Genomic DNA, 16,451 nt, shown 5'->3' with positions numbered 1-16,451 from the left:
GAAGATTCGACTAAGTTGGTATGTTGATATATGACTTGTTGGTATTTTTGGGTGAGGTCCCAAAGGCCTCGGGGTGATTTCGGGTGGTTAACGGATTTTTCGAAGTTGGAATTTGCAGCTGGAGCTGCTGCTTCTGCTATTTTCGCACCTGCGGAAGGAAGAGTCATAGGTGTGAGGCCGCTGGTGCGCGTGGGGAGTTCGCAGGTGCGGTCAATGCTGGACTAGGCAGGATGCGCAGGTGCGAGAAGAGTATCGCATCTGCGATCCCGCAGGTGCGAGACCTGGGGCGCAGATGCGGAAGGAAGGAAGAAGGCTGGCTTCGCAGATGCAGCGCACCACGCGAAGGTGCTACAGGTTTGCTGCAGATGTGGAGTCTGAACAGAAAAGTGAGTTGCGCAGGTGCGGCTCCTTGGACCGCAGGTGCGGTCACGCGGGTGCGAGTAAGAGGCCGCAGGTGCGAAAAACCTGGGCAGAAACCATAAATAGAACCCTTCGCGAATTTGGTTCATTTCCACCATTTTCAAGTCGGTTTTGGAGCTTTTGGAGTGATCTTTGAAGGGTGATTCAACGGCTATCAGTGAGGTAAGTTGCTTGAGCTCTAATACTCGTATATATGGTAATTTTTCCGTTGTTTAATCATGTAATTAGTGAAAATGAGGGGTTAGGGCTTGGAATATTTGGAGAGTAATTTAAGGATTTGAAGGACCAAACGATGTCGGATTTTGATGAATTTGGTATGGTTAGACTCGTGAGTGAATGAGCTTTCTAGTTTTGTGAATTTTGTCGGATTTTGAGACGTGGGCCCGGGGGCAGGTTTGAGCCAATTTCGGGTTTCGGTCTAATTTTGTAGCTTTTCTTGTGGAATTCATTCCATTAGCGTATATTGATGGTATTGTACTGATTGTGAATAGATTTGGAGCATTTAGAGGCCGAGTCCAGAGGCAAGAGCATTGCGGGATAGAGATTTGGCTGGTTTGAGGTAAGTAACGATTGTAAATCTAGTCTTGAGGGTATGAAACCCCGGATTTCGTATCATTCTACTATTTTGAAGTGATGCACATGCTAGGTGAATTAGCAGAATGGAATTTCGGAAGTTAGAGTAGGTTCGTAGTGTCATTTGTGACGTGTGTGCAAAATTTGAGGTCATTCGGACGTGGTTTGGTTGGTTTCGGCATCGGTTGCCGAATTTAGAAATTTAGAAGTTCTTAGGCTTGAATCCGAGGGTAATTTGATGATTTGATGTTGGTTTGAGTGTTTCGAAGGTTCGACTAAGTTGGTATGTTGATATATGACTTGTTGGTATTTTTGGGTGAGGTCCCGAGGGCCTCGGAGTGATTTCGGGTGGTTAACGGATTTGTCGAAGTTGGAATTTGCAGCTGGAGCTGCTGCTTCTGCTATTTCCGCACCTGCGGAAGGAAGAGTCGCAGGTGTGAGGCCGCTGGTGCGCGTGGGGAGTTCGCAGGTGCATGCAATGCTGGGCTAGGCAGGATACGCAGGTGCGAGAAGGGTATCGCATCTGCGAGCCCGCAGGTATGAGACCTGGGGCGCAGATGCGGAAGGAAGGAAGAAGGTTGGCTTCGCAGATGCGGCGCACCACGCGCAGGTGCAACGGGTTTGCCGCAGATGCGGAGTCTAGGCAGATAAGTGAGTTGCACAGGTGTGGCTCCTTGGACCGCAGGTGCGGTTACGCGAGTGCGAGTAAGAGCCCGCAGGTGCGAAAAACCTGGGCAGAAACCATAAATAGAACCCTTCGCGAATTTAGTTCAGTTCCACCAATTTCAAGTCGGTTTTTAGAGCTTTTGGAGTGATATTTGAAGGGTGATTCAAGCGCTTTCAGTGAGGTAAGTTTCTTGAGCCCTAATACTCGTATATATGGTGATTTTCCGTTGTTTAATCATATAATTAGTGAAAATGAGGGGTTAGGACTTGGAATATTTGAAGAGTAATTTAAGGATTTGAAGGACCAAACGATGTCGGATTTTGATGAATTTGGTATGGTTAGACTCGTGAGTGAATGAGTTTTCTAGTTTTGTAAATTTTGTCGGATTTCAAGACGTGGGCTCGGTGGCCGGGTTTGAGCCAATTTTGGGTTTCGGTCTCATTTTGTAGCTTTTCTTGTGGAGTTCATTCCATTACCATATATTGATGGTATTGTATTGATTGTGAATAGATTTGGAGCATTTGAAGGCCGAGTCCAGAGGTAAGAGCATTGCGGGGTAGAGATTTGACCGGTTTGAGGTAAGTAACGATTGTAAATCTAGTCCTGAGGGTATGAAATCCCAGATTTCGTATCATTCTACTATTTTGAAGTGACGCACATGCTAGGTGACAGGCGTGTGGGTGTGCACTGTTGGGGATTGTGACTTGGTCCGTCCGGTAGCAACTGTAAAGTTGCATATTTTATGGAAATTATATGATACTTATGTGTTTTTAGAAAGAGTTTCTGTTAATTGGGCTGAATGCCATATTTGGGCCTTGTGCCAGTGCTGTTTGGACCCTTTTATTATCCTCTCACTATTTTTGATTGAAAATCTATACCCAGTCATGGTTATACCTGTTTTATGCATAACTTAGTTTTATTATTCGATTTTGATGCATATAAATGTTGTTTTGGGGTGAGCACCATGTTTTTACTAAAATGCCTGAGTGGCTTGAGAGGTTTATGACTGAGTGAGGCCGAGGGCCTGATTTGTGAGGATATTTATGGGATCGGGCTGCACGCCGCAACATATTACATATTTATGGGATCAGGCTGCACGCCGCAGTATGTTGCATATTTATGGGATCGGGTTGCACGCCGCTGCATGTTTGATATAGGTCGAGGGCCTGAGTGATTATGCCATGATTTGTCTTGATATAGTGCTTGGGCTGAAGGAGCCCCTCCGGAGTTTGTACACACCCCCAGTGAGCGCAAGTACCTAATGAGTGCGAGTGCCGAGTGCTGAATTACTGGGAGACATGAGTGATTGTGAGGTATGCCCGAGTGGCAAGAGTGATTGTGAGGTATGCCCGAGTGCCAAGAGTGATTGTGAGGTTTGCCCGAGGGGCTGTATATGAGTGATGCTTTGCCCGAGGGGTTGTTTATGATTTCATCATTTTTTTTCTCACCTTTGTATTTTTCCTCTCTTTGAAAGCTGTTGAAAAATATCCTTAAATGATTTTTTTTATTGGAACTGGGTTTAAACGAGATATTTTGATTCAAATCCTGATTTTAAAAGCATGAGGTATTTTACTGAGATTTCATGATATGAACGTTATATGCTTTATTGCTCGTCATTGCTGCTCAGTCTTTATTTATTGTTATTACTTACTGAGTTGGTGTACTCACGTTACTCCCTGCACTTTGTGTGCATATCCAGGTGTAGCTGGACATGGTAGTGGTTATTGATTGTTGTGGTTGCAGATTTTCTCGGAGATAGCAAGGTAGCTGTTTGGCGATCGCAGCCCCTGCTCTTCTCCCTCTTATCTTCCTCTAGTTGTATTTAGCTATTTTTCAGACTGAGTTAGCCTTGATATTGTCAGACAGATTGTAGTAGATACTCATGACTAGTGACACCCCGATGTCGGACTTTTCCTTCCGCACTTTTATTTTGATTGGAACTCCTTTACGAAGGTTTTTATGTTAAATAACGTTGAAATTATCTTTGAAATGAAAATATCGATTTGTTTTGGAAATGAGTCGGCTTGTCTAGTTCCACGATAGGCGCCATCACGACAGGGGTTAGTTTGGGTCGTGACAGCATGTACCCACCTGCATCCATTTAAAGATGCAGTGTCCCCGACAAAAGGGACGTTAGTACTGTCGAATAGTACTAGTATGTTCTTACACGGAGTATGATCTCGGCCCAATCGGCTAAGCCATCTCATTTAAGACATCAACCAAATTCACGATTTCATTCACAATACCATCGTATTATTACAAGGAGTCCGATCTCGACCCGATCGAATAAGCCATCTCATTTGAGACATCAACCATGTTCACAATTTCACTCACAATATCACCGTGTTATTACACGAGTATGATCTCGGCCCGATCGACTAAGCCATCTCATTCGAGACATCAGCCATTTCAATCGATCATCTTACTTCATATTTATTTCCCATCTTTTCAGCACATTGGCACAAGTGGCTTTAATTATAAAGTCGTTCTTGGCACTTGGCCTTATTTCACAATTCAAGTTCTTTTCCATAATCCAACATTATTATTATCATCGATAACAATACGGTTTTCATTCAAGACTTTTGATTTCACATGTGAACAATTTAGAATTCAAGGCACATAGAGGCTTTTCACATAATTTGGCATAACAGTCTTTAATCGAATTTGACGTGAAATAGAGGCATATTAGCACATATTCTAAGTCTTGAACATTTTCTCAGATGACGAGATAACATGATGAAAGCATGGGAATACATATTACACATATATTTGCAAAGCAAGAATATTCGGGATAGCAATTTCTAGGATGTTCAATTTGGGACTTACGTTGATTGCATGAATACCATGGGATTTAATTCTAAGAAGAGAGGGTTTATCCAACATACCTCAATTGAGCCTCTTAAAACTCTAAGATGTTCCGGAATATTAGCAACTTCAATCTATTTTAGCAATATAGCAAAATTGAACCCAAAATTAGGAAAACGATCATAATTCTAGCTCACTTGAGCATTCTATCAAACACTATGTGTGTATTAAGGTTTCATGGCCCTTTTTATGAAAGACTCCACCAACCCACACCCCATTATTTTCTATCTTTAACTCACAACCTCCCCACATACCTTAGGAACACATGCATGCAAGGTAAGCACTCCCATCCCCATGAATTACCTTACTAATGGCTTATTCTAGTTACATTTTGAAATTAAGAGTTTGGGTGATAGAATCTTACCTCTTAGGGAGAAGACCTAGGTGCCTCTCTTGATAATCTTCAAGGTTTTAAGTGAGAATTGAAGAGAAATTTGGTGAAGATCACTTTCTCCCTCTAGGACCCTCTCTCTCACTCTAAAAATATCATAAAATAAGTTCAAAATTGTCCAAGGTAGGTGTTTTAACGAAATAGGGTCGGGTTTAAAAATCCCAAAAATGAAGCTCCGGAACAGGTTCTGCGATTGCATATGCGACCACATAATGGTTATGCGGTCTGCGAAATGACCGCGAAATTGGGGTGCCAAAACTGGAGAGGAACTGACCAGCTCTGCGGCCCGCAAACCTGTTCTGCGGTCGCATAATGCACCGCAGAACGGTTCTGCAGTCGCATAGTGCACCGCAGAACCTCCCTCCAAAACATCTCAAGGCGGGATATGCGATAAGAGTGCGGCCCGCAAAATGGTTATGCGGTCGCATAACGGGCCGCAAAAATGACATTAAAAATGGCACAAAAAACTGCTCCACTCTGCGGCCAATCTGCGGTCCGCAGAGTGGTTCTGCGATCGCAGAACGGACCGCAGAAATGCCTGCTTCTGCCCAATATTTTTCTTTAACTCCCTAGTGCACTGTTCAATCCAAAAAGAATTTCTACTATTGTTAGCCTCTACGCCTACTTCGGCATCACGAAAATCCGAATTTTAGGAAAATATTTTACGGGGCCTTATAATTATGAATTATTCCACTAAAAATTTGTAATTTCACTCCTTAGTTCAATTTCGAAATTCTTCCATAACTCCCCGTATTAAGATTCAGATACTAATAAATCAAATTAAATTACTGACAATTTAATTTATTGATTACTTCTTTTAGACTTTCGCTTAACTTATTTTATGTGTCGGGTACAAAATCCACCGGCCGAGTTTACATACGAAAACCTATAAGCTTTCATAAAGGAGTATCATCAATCTCAAAATCGAGACATGGATTCTATCAACTAATTATTATTTCGCCAATGTATATCATTATTATCCAATTTACCAGGCTTATTGATCCACAATAGAATCGCGCCTTCTAATAAATCAAAATTAATAAATGACACACACATCTAATAATATTTAATCTTGTGCTACAACCATTCCAATGGTTTGTCCAATTCCATCATTAGATTGTGGACATAAACTTTATGACTTATAAGAACCGATGATTTAATCTTCCGTGTATAAGCTAAATTCTATACACTAAATCATCTACTATATAAGCAAAGGACACACAGACAAATACATGATCTATTTAAAATAAAACTTTATTGAATTAAATAAATAAACACATAATTTTTTCATAAAGAATACTATAACAGTACGCATGGTTTATAGTATATCCTAACCCCAACCACAGTTTTTATTAGAGACAATTACTTATAGTCGACTTTGAAATAGTTTGGTAGTGCAAAAATAAATTTATACCAGTAATTATATAAAAATGAAACCTATTTTACGGACTTCCTCACTTATGTAAATTCTTTTATTTGTAGAGACAAATAGAACTGGGGCGGTGGAACCAGGGGTGTCAATGGTTCGGTTTGGCGGGTTATTTTATAAAATTTATCCATATTAATTTATCGGTTATTTTATTATTTATAACCAAAATTAAACTTTTCGAGACCGTCTCAATCATGTCGGTTATTTTATTATTTATAACCAAAATTAAACTTTTCAAAACCATCTCAATCATATCGGTTTCTCTTCGGTATCGGTACAGTACGATTAATTTTTGATATTTTTTAAATGTCATGTAAAAGTCACTAGTAGAAGTAGAATGCAATGTGAGACTTAACCAGAGGTCTCGGGTTCGAGTCCCTGGGTATAGAGTCGCCTTGTTAGGGAGTGCTTTATCCCCCAATGTGAGACTTTCTCGTATGAATCTGGATTTAGTTAGGCCCCAATGTGGGTACCAGACACCGGATGAGAAACAAAAAAAAAAGAAGTAGAATGCAATAACATACGTACTTTTATAGGATTTCGCAAAACTCTCTAGATAATTTTACTGTTTAAAGGGTGATGAACGAAGAAAACATGAAAGATGGCCAGAGCGTAGATTCATCAACTATTCTAAGCAAAGTCAAAGAAAATATAAATCACACGAATGAAAAGATATTAACTAAGGTATGCCTCAAGAATAAAATCTATGAAAGATTAAATATTCGAAAAGATAAATTTAAATCATACGAAAGGAAACATATTCAATACATTACAGTTTGCTACTCATAATCACTAGAATACCTTGTGTCTTACTAATGAATATGCTAGAAATAATTTAGTTTCAATAAGAGTAGCATAATAGGTTTGGAAATTAGGATTTTGAGTTTAATTACTCTTTGGCTTGTAACCATTTTTATAATTTCAGGGCCCAAAAAAAATATAATGCTTTATTATTTTTAAATTTAATACTCCCTCTGTTTCAATTTAGATGAGTTAGTTTGACTCGGCTCGGTGTTTAAGAAAAAAAGAAGACATTTGAAACTTGTGGTCTTAAAAGCTTAAGGAGTAAAAGCTGTGTGGGACCATAACATTTGTGTGGTTATAAAGCTTCTCATTAAGGGTAAACTGAATAAAATGAAGAGTTTAAAGTTGAATTATTTTCAAATTTAGAAATGTGTCATTTATTTTGGAACAGACTAAAAAGGAAAGTACCTCATCTAATTTGAAACAGAGGGAGTATATAAATATATTTTCTACATGTAAATTTATTCGGTACGATTCGGTATTTTTTCGGTTTATTTTCACAGGGTTGTTGTTGCTGTTGTTGAGTTGAACTGATCAATTTAGCTTCAAAATTTAGTCAAATTGATCATCGATAAGCGAAATGTATTATCTAAATTAAAACTAAAGGAGTATCTAAGCTAACGTTTGGCCATAGATTCCCAAAATTATTTTGAAAAATCTGATTTGGGTGAAGTTTGGTTTGAAGATAAAAATGTGTTTGGACATCAGTTTTCAAAACATATTTCCCAAATTTATTTTGGAAAAACATGAAACATGACTTATACCCACAAGTTCTAAAAACTATCACAAATACCCAACAATACCATTATCAATAACATTCATTATATTATCGCAAACCATATTCCTGCACATAAATAAATTTGGTACAAAATTATCATTTTTATAATAAACTACATGATACACTATCAGATGACCGAGAAGACGAAGCAATATTGTTACAAAATAATAAATTATGGGCTCTTTTATAAAATACAAAAGTTTGAGGTAATTTTTAAAAAATATAATAGTAATATTTTGGCCCAAAACTAGCTATTGAGCTAGTTTTGGGATTTGGAATTTGTGATTTGGGATTTTGCCAAAATGTAGGCAAAATCTATGGTCAAACATGCGTTTGCCAAATAAAACCCAAATTTATTTTGGCAAAATCTATGACCAAACGGGTCCTTAGATATCCATTGACACCCTGAGTGAAATCCCCGGGGTACTCTTTTCTTGCTACTACATTTTCAATTTCTCTTCCATATGCAATTCTGTATATCTATCTTATACATATTAGTAATTAACAATATATAACTATTATAAATTATTTAATTTATATCATAGTTAGATTATCTTTGCTTCTATGTCAACCTTGTGCGACCTTCCTAATTTATAAATCTATTTCATGTATTGACATAAAATCCTGCATAAATGTATGCATTCAGGGATTCAGAATTTTAACAGAGAAAGCTAAATAATTGAATTGGCAGGCTTCCTTTGATCGATATTTGGAGAATAAGCGTCGAGTGGTCAAGGCCATTTTTCCTGACAAAAGAAGGAGCCAACAACTCAACGAGGTATTTGTTTCTTTGTGTGCTATGCAATGCTAATTGAGCATCCATGTATTACATGTGTAAATTTCTGCTATTCAGTTTTCAGGCCTTAAACATGAAGATAGGCATTTGTTATTTCTTTTCATAAGGCCATCAACCAATGAAAGTCACCTTGTTTAGTTCTTATCCTCTGTTACTACAATGATGGGCCTTAGACCCGCCTCATATATTCTTTCTATCCATAGTAGTTAAAGTGATAAACCTGAATTTGTTGTTGATGAACACAATATCTTGTTGGAAAACAAAGTTAAGAATGTAATACGACAAACAAAATAATAGGGGTAATAGGTAGATCTCATGTTAATTCTACTTCCACGGTGATTTGTTCAATTCGGCTATTGAGGTTGTCTTGTTCCCCTGCATCTTTAAGGCATTCAAATCTTTCATATGCTCTAGTCTCTCAATCCAGCAAACTAGTCTCTCATTAAAAACACTTGGATATAACACGGCTTCTAAAAGGCTCATCAAATGAAACACAATACATCACAAAACATAGGAACATGGCATAAGCACATTAGACTATTCCCTATCGGGCTAATTCCATTTACAGAACAAGTTGTAACATAAACAAAATAATCAAATGATTATTTTTTTCAAATCAGCTACATAAGCTTCCGATTTTAATAATAAAATCGGTATATGGAGAAGTACAAAAATTCACATGATATTCATATTCTTACCTCAAAACTTTGACGCCCGAGCCCGACTACTGCTGGTGAATAGCGACAGGAAAGTTCTGTGTGAATCTGCGAAGGAAAATTTCTAACCTTAACGATAAGAAATTTCAGAACGTATGGAGAAGAGAGCAGAGATTCCATATTGTATGAGAAAGTTTAAAATTGAGCTAAACTTACATAAGCTATGGAGATTACCGAGAGTTAAAATACAAGGCTAGAACAACTTCAGATTGTAGAATAAAAAGACCAAATCCAATATAAAAAATCACAAAAATCGAAATTAAAACAACGAGCAAAGATATTATATACACTAACAGTATAAAGTATAAACATATATAAGATCGAGATCTGATTGATATTACACTAAACTCAACTAAAATGCTAGCTGAATCGAATAAGTGCAGTTATAGGAAAACCGAGAAGTAGATCAAAGAATAACTAAGTTGAATTGAAGAGACACTCACCGATCAGAGGAAGAGAAATGGAGAGAGAGACTGAGAGAGAGATCGTAGGCTTCAGATTTGAATTAGGGGAATTTAGAGCCTAAAAATAATTGGAGGGAAACTAAAGAGAATTGGAGGGCACACAACTTGAATTAAAAAAACTAGTTTTTCTCTTTCTGGACTAAATTTTTTTGTCACTAAAAAGTACTCCTATTCTTTTACCGGTTAAAGTTTAACTGCCGGTAATTAGTGACTCTAGAATATAAATTAGTGGCAATTAAACTATTGCCGCTAATTAATTACCGCTAAATGTCTAATTTGTTGTAGTGTCCTTTGTCTTCTATAGTCAACACTATTGGTTTGGTGGTTGTACAATTTTTCCTAATTATGTTTGCTATTTCTGCACTAACCTACTCGTACTAGCTAGGTTTTAGTCAAACTTTTTAAACCATTTCTTCAATTTCTGTATTAATCTGCTTGTACTAGCTCTTTAGTCTAACTTTGAATTTGTACCACCAAAAAAATGCCGAAAAAGTTCTAATTTTTTAACCATTTTTCATCATTATCAACAACAACGGCTTACGAATTATTGGTCGTTCTTTCCCATTCTCAATCTTTTAGTATGTGTTAAGAGGAGCCAAAAAGAAAAAGTTCAAACCTAATATTTTAGGGCTTGCTTAAAAATTTGTGAACAGCTTGTCTTGGAAATATTTTCATTTTTTTTGTTTGTAGAAACTGTTTTTAAATCGAGCTTGGGCTAATGAGTACATAATATTACTTCGAAAAAGTAGTCGTAATTTATATAAGCAAAATGGTTCTTTAGGTGAGCAAAATTAATTTACATGATTAAGTCATCTAAAAAATAATCATAACTAACCACTTATAATAAATGAAATTACTATAAGATACTATAAAATTACCTGATATGTCAGTATATATTGTAAGAAAAATGAGTAGATAATATTGACCAAGAACAAGAAGGAAAAATACTGGGTCGTGGCAAGCCACTGCCTTAAAAGCGATTTCGGCCCGACTGGGTACAAATTATTAAGATCGATCGCTCCCCAAGGTTCCACAGCACCTCCAAACACGTGTACTCGTGGTTGGAAGTTTGGAATTTGCACAAAACAGTTGCCTAGAAATCGGTTGAAGAAAAAGAGAAGATGAAGGTGTTTTTCTGTATTTGAAAACTCCACAAGACAGCTCCTAATATAGATAAGATGCTAGAGTTGTTACAAGAAAGAGAATTAAATTAGGGGTTATAGAAATAAAAGAGCTCTTACAGAATTCAAGTAGGAGTTACAAGAATTCAAGTAGCAGTTACCACAATTTAAAGTATGGTTGTTACAAAGTAATAAATCAGAAGTTACAAAATTCAATTCAAAGAGAATGAATTTTGGTAAGCATGTATTTGGACACTTTTCTCGTAAGCTTAAAAAATAAAAAATAATTTAAGCAAAATCAGATTTGGATTAAGCCTTACGTATATCTCGCGCGCAGGGGGACTAAGAGCTCTTCAGGACTAATATCTCATGTGCGCGAGACCACTCCATTTTACTAGCTCTTTACAAGCCCAACAAAGAGCAATTCAATATAAGGAGAAGAAAAAGATTTTTCACAACCAATGAGGGACACTTTGTCTTTCACAAAAGACAAAGAAGTAAAGAAGAAAAAGGGACCACAAAGAAATCTTTGGTTTTGCATTATCAAGTATAATAATACCAACAATACTCCACTACTGCAAAGACAAATATAGAATAAGAACAATTCTGGGCAAAAGAAGAAACATGTACTTAAGTGTCAATATCTTTCGATTTGAATTGACACGTAGTGAAATGAGGCAATAACTAACATCCACAAAGTGAAGTACTCTTGAACTGAATGAACATTAGTTGAGACCCCCACAACACATACTATATCCTTAAATTTATGCAAACTCCGCCATACTAACAAAGTGCTTTTATGGTCATGCATATACCTTGGGTCTCATGAGTGCTCTAGAAAGACATCCCAAGTCTTTCATAAACGGTGACCGCACCTTTACACTCATGTAGGTGATTCCATCAAGTCTATCTACACGTAGACCACCTTAAGGCTATGGAATCATTAAGAGCGGAATAAGCTCAACCTTATAAAGCACTACCACACGCCACAGGGATAGGAAAGATAGTGCATATTGAGGTCTCATATGACTCCGTTTGACCACAAATGGGTATCCACCATACTTCCTCAATCAATGGGCTTTAGCCCCATCCCCCTCGACGTTTCAAGGATAACTCTCCTTACCAAACCCTTGATTAAAAGATCCGATAAATTTCTTTCGGATCTTACATATTCTAAGGAAATAACACCATATTTCAATAATTATTTTACCGTACCATGTCTAATGCGGGTATGTCTTCTTTTTATATTGTACACACTATTTTTGGAAATTACAATTGCCGCCTGTGAGTCACAATATAGAGAAACTGGTGAAGTTTGTCTTTCCCACAAAGGCACATCAGCCAATAAGTTTCTCAACCACTCAGCTTCTTGCCCTGCCAACTCAAGAGCAATGAATTCAGACTCCATAGTAGATCGTACTATACAAGTCTGTTTTGAAGACTTCTATAAAATAGCACCTGCACCCAAAGTAAACACATAGCCACTAGTGGAGCTAACTTCATCATTGTCAGTAATCCAGTTTGCATCACAAAATCCTTCTAAAACAACATGAAATTTATTAAAATACAAACACCAATCCATAGTACCTCTCAAATACCTTAACAAACGATGAAGAGCATTCCAGTGTTCACTACCGGGGTTATGAGTAAATCTACTCAATCTACTAAAAGCATAAACAATATCAGGTCGTGTATAATTTATGAGAAATATTACACTACTAATTATCTTAGCATATTCAGTTTGAGAAATACTGGACTCTTTATTCTTTCTCAAGTGTTATGCTAGGATCATAAGGAGTTCTCATAGGTGCTACATCAAAACAATTAAACCTTTTCAACATTTTCTCAATATAATGAGACTGATATAGCGAAAAACCATTAGAAGTTCTTTTGATTTTAATCCCTAAAATCACATCTACTTCTTCAAGATCTTTCATTTCAAATTTAGAAGACAAAAAATTCTTAGTCTCATTAACTACATTCACATTAGGGCCAAAGATTAACATGTTATCTACATACAGACATATAATTACACAATCTGATCCTATCATCTTGAAATAAACACAAGTATCAGATGCATTAACAACAAAACCATTGTCCACTAATGTGCTATTAAACTTTTCATACCATTGCTTAGATGCCTGCTTTAAACCATACAGAGAATTTCTCAATTTGCAACTTTATTCTCCTATCCTTGGATCACAAATCCCTCAGGTTGAGACATACAAATCTCTTCCTCTAGATCACCATTTAGGAAAGCTATTTTAACATCCATTTGATGTATCACTAAATTATTAATAGCGGCTAAAGCAACAAGAGTTCTAATAGTCGCTATCTTAGTCACAGGCGAATAAGTGTCAAAGTAATCAATGCCTTTCTTTTGGTTAAAATCCCTAATAATAAGTCTAGCCTTACATTTCTCAATTATACCATCAGGTCTCAATTTCTTCTTAAATATCCACTTGCTACTTATTGGTGTACAACCTTTAGGCAAATCAGACAAGTCCCAAGTGTGATTAGAAACTATAGAGTCTAATTCACTTTTAATGGACTCTTTCCAAAAACTAGCATCTATTCACCTCATTGCTTCATTATAAGTCTTAGGGTCTTCTTCTATTAAATAGATTGACACTAATTCATCACTCCAAACATCAAGATCAATATTTTCAGTCAAGAAAGTAGTGATAAAATCAGGACCAAAGCTAGCTTCAATTCTACGTCTCTTACTCCTTCTAAGTTCATTTTCATGCTCATTAGCATAACACTAGAAGAAGGAAAAATATGAAAATTAACAGACATAGATGTAGAAGCATTATTATGCAGATCACTAGGCAAATTATTTTTCAATAGAAAAACATGCTCAAAACATTCTGCATCTCTAGATTCACAAATAGAACTATCATTCAAAACATAAATCTACATGCAACACTATTTTGACCATAACTAATAAAAATAACATCAAAAGACTTGGGTCCAACAGTTACTTGTTTAAAATCAGGTAGACCCTTAGCCAAACACCCCCACACTTTCAGAATTTTCAAGTTAGGGGCAAACCCTTTCCATAACTCATACGGGGTTTTATCTAATTTCTTATGAGGGACTTTATTAAGAACATAGCATGCAGATAAAACAGATTCCCCCCCCCCACATATTACCAGATAAACCCAAACTCAAAAGCATAAAATTCATCACTTACTTAATGGTTCTATTTTTTCATTCGGCTACACCATTTTGTTGGGGATTATAGGGTACTAGCACTAACCTCATGTATAATACCATTTTCTCACAAAAGGATTCTAGAGTATTAGTATTATATTCACCACCTCTGTCAGACCTAAGTCTCTTTATTTTTCTGTCTAATTGATTTTCTACTTCTGCCTTGTATTTCAGAAACATATTTTTAGCCTCATCTTTTGACTTAAGAAGATATACCTTAGTGTATCTAGAAAAGTCATCTACAAAGGTGATGTAGTATTTCTTTCCACCCTTATTAATAGTGTTCTTGAAATCTGCTAAGTCTGAATGCATAGTTCAAGCAATTCTGTCATTTTACTAGTTACATTCTTAAAAGATTTTTTGGTATGTTTTGCTTCTACACAAATAGGACACTTAAAAAAATTATCAACATTAACTGCAAGAATTAATTCCATTTTTTAAGTCTTTTAATAGAAGCAATATTAACATGACCTAGTCTACCATGCCACAAATCAATAGATTCAGCAATATAAGCAGAATTGAAAGTACTAGTATTATTAGTAATCTCTTGAGCGATGTTCAGTACAATAAACCCTCACTAATGTAACCCTTCCCAACAAAGTTTTCCCCACGAGAAGTAACAACTTTATCAGATAAAAAATAAGTTTAAGACCTGCTTTGTTGAGAAGCGCACCAGAAACTAAGTTTCTACGAAGGGAGGGTACATACAGAACATTGTTCAAGGCTAAAGTTTTTTCAGAAGTTAACTTAAGGAGAATTTTTCCTTTACCCATAACTTTAGCTGTAGTGGAATCACCCATGTAGACACACTCGCCATCAGCAGATTCCTCAAAGTCGTGAAATAACTCCTTGTTGGCGCAAAGGTGCCTTGAAGCACCTGTGTCCAGTATTCAGTAAGTCTTGTTAGCCACCATGTTCGCCTCAACGACCACAACATCAACGACATCACTACCCTCAGTAAGGTTAGCTTGGACTATAGCTTTTCCTCCCTGCTTTGAGCTTTGTCCTTGTCTCTGATTGCACTGAAAGGCCTTGTGACCAATTTTGTCGTAGACATATCATGGTCCTTTCGACTTTTGAATATGGCCCTCCGGCTTATTGAAGTAATTCTGCTTCTTCACATGTCTTTTCTTCTGGCCTTTCTTCTGTTTTTCTTTAAACTTGTCTTTCACAAAAGTACTAGAAGATTCCACAAGGTTAGCTTTAGAAGAATTAAGAGAGGAAGAGATTTTATCTTATCCTTAAGCCGTTCAGACTCCTTATCTTTGAGACGGTTTGCTTCCTCAGTCCTCATGCGACTGATCAGTTTTTGAAGAGTTAAGTTTTTCTTTTTGTATTTCAGTTTATTCCTGTAATCACTCCAGGAAGGTGGAAACTTTTCAAGCAGAACATTAGCCTAAAGAATCTCACACATCTCCATGCCTTCCTTCAAAACATCAGCAGTCAAGTTCTCATACTCGTGAACCTTCTCCATGATCGGCTTATCATCAACCATCTGAAACTTGATCCACTTTCCAACCATATACTTCTTTTTTCCGCGTCATCTCCACCATATTTCTTCTCCAAAATGTCCCATATAACTTTAGCAGATTTATAATTTATAAACAAATCAAAAAGAGGGTTAGTCATATGGTTAAGTAGATGCCCTCGAACAGTTTTATTATCCTTTTCAAATTTCTTCTTAGCATTATCATCATCAACAACAGTAGTAGCAACATTAGGACTATCAACAATAATATCAGCAGGAGGTTCGTTGAACAAAACGTAATCAACTTCTAATTGTTCAAAGAAAATTAAAAGTTTCTGGGACCAACACTTATAATTGTTTCCATCTTTTAAAGGCTCAAACTTTGACAGATCAGGAAGTGTTTTAGTCAAAGTGGTAGCCATCATTCAATATTATATATAAAGAAATCGCTTTCAAATTGTAAGAAAAATGAGTAGATAATATTGACCAAGAACAAGAAAGAAAAATACCGTGCCTTAAAAGCGATTTCGGCCCGACTGGGTGCAACTCGTTAAGATCGGTCGCTCCCCAAGGTTCCGCAACACCTCCAAACACGTACACTCGTGGCTGAAAGTTTGGAATTTGCACAAAATAGTTGTTCATAAATCGGTTGAAGAAGAAGAAGAGAAGATGAAGATGTTTTTCTGTATTTGAAAACTCCACAAGACAGCTCCTAATATAGATAAGATGCTAGAGTTGTTACA

General features: G+C 36.8%; 1 protein-coding gene across 1 annotated transcript; it reads right to left on the bottom strand.

The window, feature by feature from the left end:
* Positions 1-12,784: 12,784 nt before the first annotated feature.
* LOC142163917 (uncharacterized) lies at positions 12,785-16,130 on the bottom strand. Its single transcript, XM_075221071.1, has 8 exons — positions 15,706-16,130; positions 15,421-15,589; positions 15,193-15,262; positions 14,893-15,117; positions 14,457-14,542; positions 13,604-13,788; positions 13,228-13,489; positions 12,785-13,165 (listed from the first exon to the last, which is right to left on the bottom strand). The coding sequence occupies exons 1-8, from the start codon at positions 16,128-16,130 to the stop codon at positions 12,785-12,787; spliced, it is 1,803 nt and encodes a 600-aa protein (XP_075077172.1).
* Between the last annotated feature and the right edge of the window lie 321 nt (positions 16,131-16,451).

Source organism: Nicotiana tabacum, chromosome 9 (assembly GCF_000715075.1).
Source record: "Nicotiana tabacum cultivar K326 chromosome 9, ASM71507v2, whole genome shotgun sequence".
NCBI classification, from domain to species: domain Eukaryota; kingdom Viridiplantae; phylum Streptophyta; class Magnoliopsida; order Solanales; family Solanaceae; genus Nicotiana; species Nicotiana tabacum.
Note: the sequence above shows the minus strand (reverse complement) of the source record. Positions and strands in the feature narration are given on the sequence as shown.